The following is a 10,545-nucleotide window of genomic DNA, read 5'->3' on the forward strand; positions in this document are numbered from 1 at the left end:
GTTATGTAATAAAATGAACATTGGCTTTAAGAGACACCAGCAAACCAGGGTTATCTCAATAATTCTTTTACTGAATGATACTCCAGTTCCTTCTCGGATATATTTGCCAGTAAAAATTTTCAGGAATTATGCATGAATTCCAAGTAACATAATTTGTTTTGCTAAAGATACTATTGCAGCATAAAAAAAACAAACAAAAAAAAAATCTGTTTTAAAATATTGGACCAATCAATGCAATCAAAAGTTTCAAAATGTCCAATCACATGACACTGGGACTGGTTTTCTACTAAGCACAGGTTTGTTAGACTGCACTATCACTTTGTCTTCGAATGAACAATGATCGCATTCTGTGCTTTTTTTGGCCTCATCACAGCAGGTAAGTGACATTTTAAATGATTTCACTGCAAATAATAATAATGTAATTTAATAATATCTTAATACTTCATTTTTATTTTCTTTTTTTTTGTCACTGCTTTCAGTTAAATCATCTGACATCAATGTGATTAAGGTGCAAACAGTGAGGCATGGAGATAATGTAACGATCAAATGTAGTGAAAGTTCATTAACAAACCATAAAAATAATTTAGTTTGGTACAAACAGAGTTCTGGAGGGGTGCCTCAGTATGTATCGAGAACAATAAAAAACACCCACAGAATGAGTGGATCATTTAATGATGGACGCTACTCTACTACTTGGGATGGGAAAATATTTGATCTAAACATTGCTGGAATTAAAGAAGAGGATACAGCAACATACTTCTGTGCACAAATACTGGAAAATATTGTGGAGTTTGGATCTGGAACACATGTGATTTTTCAGGGTATGTAGATGATTTCTGCCAACATGTCTCTTTCCTGTAACTATATTTTTCTGTGTTTAAGACTACATATTTCACAATATTCTTTCTCCCTATTTTACACTTCCAACATTAATTTTAAAGCTGTAAACACCAACTACCAGGCTCCAACTCTAACAGTTAGCATGAGTGGAGAATCTGTCACACTTCAGTGTTCAGTACAAGGGATTGCTTCAAGCTGTGTAGATGAACAGAGTGTGTACTGGTTCAACCATGATTCAGAAGAATCTCATTCAGGAATCATTTACACTCATGGAAACAGCAGCGTGCAGTGTGAAAGGAGCTCCAAGGCTGATTTTCCTACACAGAGCTGCATCTACACTCTGCTCAAGAGCAACCTTAAACCTGTAGAAAAAGGAATTTATTACTGTGCAGTGGCAGCATGTGGAACAATTCTTTTGGGAAATGGGACAAAACTTAATGTAAAAGGTAAATAATTTGATAATGCTTTATGTCTATAACAACATTTTAGTTAAGGCCAATTACTGTATATCCCAATACATAATGTAATTGTTGTTCATATCACAAAGGTTTTATTAACAAATGTAACAATTTTTCTACAACAATATATAATTATAAGGCATTAAATGAAAAAAGTTAGCCAAATCAGTTCTTATTAAATAATATTTCTTAGAGAACATTTATACTACATTCTAAAGAGGAGAAACAAACATGTATTTATACTTTTTTTTACTATTAATATCTTAGCATACACTATATTTTATATGCTGGTAGATACTAATTGTCGATTACAATCAACATTGATTATTAATTATACAGAATCCTACAGAAATACCAATGCAGCACAAATCACACACAGAAAAAATCTAAGCTGGCCATTATATAAAGGCACCAAAACACCCAGTGCACCCCAGCCCGCCACACCCAGATCACAGTGGGCAGATACTGAGCATAATGTTTTGATGCTATGGTTAATTGGTGTTTGTATATTAATACAGTACACAGTACACTATATCAATATGCATCAATATATGTATATCAATATACAGTATATGTGTTTTTATATTAAACCTTTCAGCTGTTTATTAAGCACATTGTGCTTTTTTTCAGAAAGTAACAACTGGAGTGTCATTGTCTTGATAACTTCCAATGTATTATCTGTTATTATAATCCTTGTTCTGGTTGGTGTTATACTTACAAATAGAAAAGGTCAGTTTGATTATTACTTTCTACTATAATTTTAAGTATGTTTTTGGTATTTGTACATTCTTACCAAATGTGGACATTTTTATTATTGTCCTATAAAGGTTCCACCAATGAACATTCAAGTCAAAGAAATGAGGTAATCCAGATTTTTTTTATTGGAAAAGTAGATTTTTCTTTGCTTGAATAAACACATACATATCTGGAATTTACAGTACATTTTGAAACTGGTGCTATATTAAAAACTGATATAAACATGCAAACTGTTATGGAAATTCAGTGTCATTTAGTCAAGTCAAGTATTTCCTAGAATATTGGCCAAACGTATTAAGACAACATATTAACTTTATTTTTAAAGACCTTTGTTTAATACAGCTGTACTTAAAACATATTCTGTAAAAATACACGTTTTTACTTATTATTTTTAAAAGCTACCATTATTTTTGCCAATAATCTTTTTGGAAACTTCAGTTTATTAAGCACATTACATGTAGAATATCAGTAATATTTAACATTGTTGTTATCTGATATTTGCCATAATGTTAACTTTCTGTTGTGAAATTGTTGCTATGTTTCTCCTGAATAATAATCTTTCAGCACTCTTATAAAACAAATGGTAGGCTATCTATTAAGATAAAAACGTATGTTTTGAAATCACTAATTAAATGTTGTTACCTAGTGTTTGATCGAAATACAAACTAAAGCCTTATAATACTATGGTCCTGAAGCTATAAAGTTATAGGTTTTATTTTTACTTTAGTAATCCGTTCTCTATCTGTTATTTAATGGATGCTTTTTTAAATCAGGCTGAAGCTGAAAATGCCTTGACCTATGCAACTGTGAACTTTGCCAGAGTACATTGAATATTCAAGGTGGAGCAACAGATTTAAACACTTTTAAAGACTGGTCAAAATATATTTACTTAAAGGATATATAAAGAAATTCTCATTTTGCATAAATTGTTGTTTCAGATACAATTTCTTCATGTTCAAAGAATAAAATATATATACACACACGAGTATGCCGGCTTTAATGCTTATTGAACTAATGTAATTTTGCTGGTTATTTCACAGTGACAAGTGAACATGGTGATAAAAAAATGAAGTAAATAAAGATATACTATTTTAGTATTGTGATAATCTCATATTGTGAAATATGATTTGTTTATTTTATATAATTATCTATAAGCCCTTTTTGTCCTTCTAATAAAGCTTATAAAGCCACACTGCAGTGCAGATCATTGTCAATTTTTCAGCACTTCTTAAACAAGGGTTTAATAAAGAGGGAATAAGGAGGAAGTGCAGTTTTATAAAATTGTACACTCATTGCAAAACAACAGAATGTATTGTATGAATGAAGAAAATAAAAGAGAAATTATGTGAGGTCTAGCCTTTGTAACAGCAATCGCAAAGTACTACACTGAAACACACTTTGCCTAATACACTTTAACCAGAAATGTTTAAACTTCTTGTTGTACTGTATACAGCTCTAATGTTACTTTTGGCCCTAATTTTCATTCTATGCTTTAAACAGTGTTTCCGTTAACTTTGACATGCATTTGCTGATGTGAAACAAAAGTCGCTTTTAATTTAGAAGAGATGTCTTTAGTCGCTTTAAATTTAGATATCTTAGGATGTAAGGTTTTAATCACATCAAAGATGTTTAAAGTAATAGTCTCATAGACTGCAGCAGTGATGTCCTAAGCCTCTAAGGCTATTCTCCATTTACTCCCATGACACACTAATAACAAAGGGCCAACTCACATATATGGTCAAAGCATTCCCGGATCCAGAAAGAGAAAGCTGTAGTACCCCATCAGCTGGGAGGGCTAGTGGACAGTACTGGCTGCTGGGCTGGGTTACAACAGATTCCAGAGCCCAGTGGCAGGCCAATGGGTAAGGGAGGTCATAGGAGGGCAGGGGTCTGTCAGGTATACATCATTTCCTAAAGTACAGCACGACCTAGAAACATCGCTGCTATGAACTTTATCTCCCAGTTTACATGCTCAAATTCACCCAACCACTGATACATTTTGTGTACATTTTCTAGACTTTGATTATTGCCGAGTCCTGTTCATGCTGTTTGCTCAGTGTCTTTTATGATACTGATTTTAACATATAGTTTTTTATTAGTTTATTGAAGATAGTCTCTCTAACTGCATTTGCATCTAATTCACTTCTTTGCATCTTACATTTTAGTCCATGTAGTAACTATTTTGATATGCAATACTCTGGATAAGGATACTTTTCCACATTCTTAAACCTTTTGCTAGAGCATGCCGAACTTCCCAGGCTGAAATTCTTCACAGTTCTGGGTTGCTCGGCCTTGTGACGTTCCATGCCTTAAAACATTAGTTAAACTGCATTATTTACATAAAGTTAGCATATACTAACGAATCACCAAGAAAGAACTATGCCAAGAACATTCTGCACAGACAAATCATCTACAGACTGTCTTGATTTGCCTACCAAACTCTGACAAGCTTCATGACAATAATCCTTTAATTTTTCACAGTCCTGCATGAAACCGACACTGCACAGATCTTAGGCTAATTTTATCTCTAACCGCAAAACTCAGGCTAAATGATAGCATCACACATAAGGTGACTGTGTAAAAGGAAATAATGAGTGACCTGTCATTTCCTGTTGAGTATTGGGACAGGAAGAACCAGCTCATTGCATAATAACACCATGAAGATGATCTTCAGAAGACCAGAACACACTGATGTCTCTTTTAATATATTAGAACAAAGAAACCACAGTATTTTAACAGGCACAATATTATGCATATGAATCGTGTAGGACTTTTTATGTACAAAATTTAAATGCACTTCTGTAAACAAGCTTAATTCTAACCATAATAGGAAAAAAAATAATAATTTGCATAAAACCACATGGTGTGTGGGTGGTGAATTGTGCATGTCTGTCTGTCTTGTTGCTTTTTTTTTTATGTACATCACCTACATATACCGTTTTGTTTTTTTATTCCCTTTAAAACATCGAAACTACAACAAATCATTTCTTACCAATGTCACTTCACCTTATTATTATAATGGGAAAAAAAATAAAATTAAGTAAAAAATAGCCCAACTTGTTACAGATTAGTAACCACTCCTGTAACATTTGTACATTTAAGTAGTTTACATTAGCCACCTTTAGTAATGAAACTAAACATAAATTATTAAAAGTGAGTGAGTGAGTGAGTGAGTGAGTGAGTGAGTGGGAAACTCAGCCTGGGTGTCATTTTTTGTGTCATTTTTCACCTGTGCAGGGGAACTGATTGCTTATTTGGTCAGACATGATTTAGGAGAATCACATCCAGACAACTCCAGACAATTTAGACAACTACATATCCTGCATATTCACACTATATGGCCACAAGTATTGGCTCACCTGTCTTCACATGCATATGAACTTGAGTAACATTCAATTAATTCGTAGGGTTTAATATTATACAGAGAGAGAGAGAGAGAGAGAGAGAGAGAGAGAGAGAATAGAATAAGAGTGCAGAGACTAAGATGTAATCTGTATAGATATGTATCATTTGTATATTTGTATATTATGATGCTAATATTTTAGATTGTGATAAAAAAAATTCTGCTATTCTACACCTATAAAATACAAATCACAGAAAAATCTAAAGACAGCACAGTGGTGTAGTGTGGCCTCGCACCTTCAGGGTCAAGGGTTGCATTCTTATCTGTGTGTGTGGAGTTCCCCCTGTGCTTGGTGGGTTTCCTCTGGGTGCTCTGGGTTCCTCCCACTGTCCAAAGACATGCAATGTAGGCTAACTGGCATTGCCCATAGTGTGTAAGTGTGTGTGAGTGTGTGTGCTTAGTGTGTGCCCCTAGTCCCGTGGGATAGGCTTCACACTTAACACTTCTTTGTACAGAATAAGGGGTATACTGTAGAAATGAGTGAGTGTGACTTCATGTAAGTGATAGGTCCACTAGAGGGCAGACATGGACTAAAGTATTGCCATAAAGCACTCACGTTTTTTTATTCATTGTTATTGCCTACTGTAGCATTATATTTTGCTAATGTGTCAATTTGCTAATTTAAAATGTTAACATTGGCTATGAGTGCATAAACTAATATTAATAGACATTATTTCATATATTTTCACAAGCAAGCATTATTATTCTGAAAGCATCCATCTATCAGCCAACCATTATCTATACCACTACAATAACTTAATGTAACTAACTGCAAAAAGCTGGCAACTGCTACGGTACGTAACTTATCAAAAATACCAAACCTACAATCTAAAGTAACATTCTATTCCACAGTTTAACTTTTACATACTGTCACATACTAAATTCCAAATAACGGTGAGTGGAATGTTATTTTCTAGTTAGTTTTATATAATAAAAAATACTGTAAAGTGTGTTAAGATTAATAACTTTTTTTTATTTTACAAGTAACAACAAACATATGGAGACCACCTTACTGTAGATGTTAGGTGTTTTTAGAAGGCCTCCAAAAAAGTAGAAATTATGAATATACTTTAATGTCTGGTACATTAAAGTATATTTTACTTTATCTATTATCCAGTAATATCTTTTATCTATTATTTTGCCATAAAAAATTATAATAGTGTAAATTTCTATTATTTATTATGTGATTTTTTTGTACTGGATAATGTAAAATTTAATGAAAAATAGAACAAATGGCAGTTGTATTAAAACATAAATAAATGAATAAATAAATACATCATTGCAAGTGTAAAACACTTTAATACAACAGTTCGAGTCAAACTGGGACTTTTGACTGTGCAGAATAACAGAACACAGTTATGAGAGTAAAAACTACCTTTATTTCTCCATATAATCTCCTGCATATCCCATGCATTTATCCCAGTATTTTACTAGTTTCGCTAGTTTCTACCACCAAGATAGAAATCTTTCTGAGTATGATCAATCTTTCAGAGCCATGATCAAACTGCCTCCCTTACATCTGAAACGCTGCCTCCCAGGAACTCCTTTAATGGCCAAAAAAAGGGGTAAATGACTTGGAGCGAGGACTGTGCAGGGGATATGACAATAACTCCCAGCTGAGTTCCTGTAATGTGCAAGTGGTGTTCATGAGTTCATGAGTGTTCCCAAGAGACAGATACATCTTTTTCCAAGTTGACAACAAGTTTTTTGTCAATTTTATTAATTATTTAATGAATTATTACTCATTGCGTGCATTAGTTTTATTAACCCATAAATAAATTTAGAGGCTACATGTAATTTCTGGATCTGATACAATCAGGCAAAATTGTGAATCCCTCAGAACAAAATGGTTATCTATTTTGGAAATAGAAACAATCATTAGACTGTGGCTTGTTTCTTTTCACAGACAGATAAGTGAAAGATGGGCTCGGCCTGCCTGCTGGACGTGCATGATTATAAATTACAATGTTCTGTTCTATGTTTAATAAACCTGTCTGTGCCCGTCTCTACTTTGTATTCTAAGCTAATTGTGGTCAGCAACACAAGGCAGACAATTGTTATTGAAGCGTTCTTTTTTTTCTCTCTTCTGTATGTTGTCGTGCTTGTAAAATATCTCTTTTACTACATAGATCAAGGATTAGTGATGATTGTTTTAATACTATTGACAATTTTTATCTATATTTGCCCTCGTCTTACTTTCAAACGTTCCATTTTAACTCAAACTGCAGATATTTGCGGATTCAGAGAGTTTATCAATTTCTAGCCAAAGCATTAAAATACATTTATAAAGAGCACTTTCAATATGCCATAACAAAACATGCAGATTCTAGCTAAATTATTAAGCTAGCCAGCAATATCTTAGGATGCTAAGCTTAAATACTGCAGTCACAGAAATGAGATTGTTTGCATCACTTCAACCCAAATCAAAGTGAATTGAATAAAATAAATTTTAATTTACACAAAAAGAGTTTTATTTAAACATTATGCATATCAATCCCACTGGGTTTCCTTAACCTTTCTGCCTTCAAAAAAAACAGGTCTAGTGATTTCATGAAAATAGAGTGTTTTTCTTTGGTCTATTATTTGCCTTTTTCTCTTTTTTTAGATGCCAACTGTATTAAATGACATAAAATAACATTAAGCTCAATTCATTTCCCAGTAAGGCTCACATTCTAGATCACAATTAGGAATTGCTGTATTTATCTAATCAGTTAACAAGCATGCACATAGCCAAATAATGACACAACAATTGTTCATAGCGTGCCAAGATACAGTATGAACTTCTTCCTGACCTTATAATTGAAGTGAACAACTACTAGGCAGTCCAGTATTCCACCTGGACTTTTTTTTTTTTTTTTTTTTTTTTTTTGAGAAAAATGACCAAAGATCCACATCACATTCCTCACTCTTTAAACTTTATATCCTTATTTTTAGCCTAACTGCAGTTAAACAGTACTGTCAGAGTCCATGCTAGTATATCAAAGTACTGTATTTAAAAAAATGATCCATCCATCTAGAAACCACTGTAGTCCAACAAGAAACCATGGACTCCAGAGGTGACCCCTGTTTTTTTCCCCATTTCTATGACCATAGTATGGCCTCTGGTTAACATTCACATGCAAACATGACAGGCAATTTAGGAAAGCCAATTAGACTGATCTGCATGTCTTTGGACTGTACAAGGAGAACATGCAAACTCCACGCATACAGACCCGAGGTGGGAATTGAACTCATATAGATATATGACTTTCAGTAAAAGTACACACACTGCCTACATTCATACAAATACAGGGGAACAAAAAATGTTTTTTTGGAAAATTGTGGATGCAGGATTTTGTTTTAACCAATCCGGAGCCACACCTGACTGCAATTAACTATCAGTTATGGCTCCTTTGGCAAGTATTTTCAGCTCATTACAGATGAATTCTTTTTTGTTGAAATTATCAGATTTCAATCTGTGGTGCCATTTATCATCCTATCCATCAGCCACGCAGTTTTGATTGGAGCTCTGAATGCATTCCTCTGCCTGGCTTTATAATGTTTAGACATCAAGGCCATTGGGGCAACACAACTTCCTGTTGGACAAAAATAGAAAGCAGAAGATAAACAGTAGGTGTAGCCTATGTGTGAGTGCATAACTGTGTAGATGGATTCTTTTCCTTATATCTTATTGGCACTCGACAAAATATGTCAAACATCATGTAAACCCTAAGACATTTAAGAGGTTGCATTACATCACAGTCATACAGTTCTGGTTGTAATTTATCTTCTCTCCTCTTGCGTCTCTTCATCTGACATTACTGGAATGTGATGCAGACATTTCCAAGGATGAAGGTCAGTAACAGGTTGTGCGAATTCCTTTCCATCAGCCACATGCCTATAAATCTGTTTTATGATATGGCAAAAGGGCTTTTCTATTATCTTCACTCAGAAATACCATGTGTTTGTCCAACACACACATATAATCTGATATATTCATGTCTAACTATTTTACGTTAAAAATTCAGTTTACTCCCTTCTATATCTGAGGTTGAAACATGTGTTTTATAATTTGCGACAGCCTGATGGAAAATTGGCCATGAAATAATTGTGATATTTTAAAGATTTTGTTTATACACATGGGTTTAATTAAGCGGAAGAGAAATCGCACACCATCAGTTTCTACATTTATGAAATTTTTCTCTCTATGTAGTTATGAGGTTTTAATGGCATTTATATGCGCTGACATATGCACGTTCATACACTTTGCGTGAGAAGCTATGTCTCACATTCCTCCTCTTAGTTTTATACTGATATGCTTCTCACTAATCTTTTTCTTCCTGTACACAATAACCCACTCCCCATTCTCCTCTTGCCAGGATGTTTTTTTCCATTTCTTTCTGGTCACAATCATTTCAGTTTCAACACAGATCCACCGATAAGAAGGTTGTAGCCAGGGTTTCACTGCTAAAGGAAGGGTGGACCGTGGGACGTTAAAGTCAAGATGATATTTATATACCGTTAAAAGGTCATAATGGATAAAGTACTGTCAGAAAGGATTATGAACTACTTGATAGTATGGATACTATATGCAAAAGCTGTATTTCACTATTCTAAATTTTTATGGAATTACACCTCATACTATTTTGACTACAGCCAAAAACACGAGTGTCACCAATAAAATTATAATGAGGTAAAAGTACTGATTATAAAATGTATTTTCTGCCAAAGTGTCATTCTTTTAAGACATTTTGATTCAAAACGTCTTATCAATTTATAATGTTTTAATAATGTTGTTGTTCCATTTTGCTTGTTGTTAAAACTTTTGCATTTTATTGGGTCAACATCAAGTCAGATTTTATTCAATATATTTTACTAAATGTAGCTTAGGCAAAAACATGTTATGTCAAGTCAAGGATGAAGCAACAATTTGACCTCACATGGTGTACAGTTTTATTAATTATGTAATTATTTATTCAAATAATCATCCAGTTGCCAGTTGCAAAGAAGCAGAGGAAGAAAATTTGAGAATATGCATATAAATGCATACATATATGTACGTATACTCTGAGGTGGATGGACCACAACAGCAGAAGACCAGTTGAAGAT

At 33.6% G+C, this 10,545-nt stretch overlaps 1 protein-coding gene across 1 annotated transcript; it reads left to right on the plus strand.

Annotated features, from left to right (window-relative positions):
* The first annotated feature begins 282 nt into the window (after positions 1 to 282).
* Positions 283 to 3,036, plus strand: LOC128515220 (immunoglobulin alpha-2 heavy chain-like). The gene is made up of 5 exons (XM_053489296.1): positions 283 to 376; positions 480 to 821; positions 942 to 1,286; positions 1,929 to 2,027; positions 2,126 to 3,036. The coding sequence occupies exons 1-5, from the start codon at positions 337 to 339 to the stop codon at positions 2,209 to 2,211; spliced, it is 912 nt and encodes a 303-aa protein (XP_053345271.1). The 5' UTR covers positions 283 to 336; the 3' UTR covers positions 2,212 to 3,036.
* Positions 3,037 to 10,545: the final 7,509 nt, after the last annotated feature.

The sequence above is a fragment of the Clarias gariepinus genome, chromosome 27 (assembly GCF_024256425.1).
Source record: "Clarias gariepinus isolate MV-2021 ecotype Netherlands chromosome 27, CGAR_prim_01v2, whole genome shotgun sequence".
NCBI classification, from domain to species: domain Eukaryota; kingdom Metazoa; phylum Chordata; class Actinopteri; order Siluriformes; family Clariidae; genus Clarias; species Clarias gariepinus.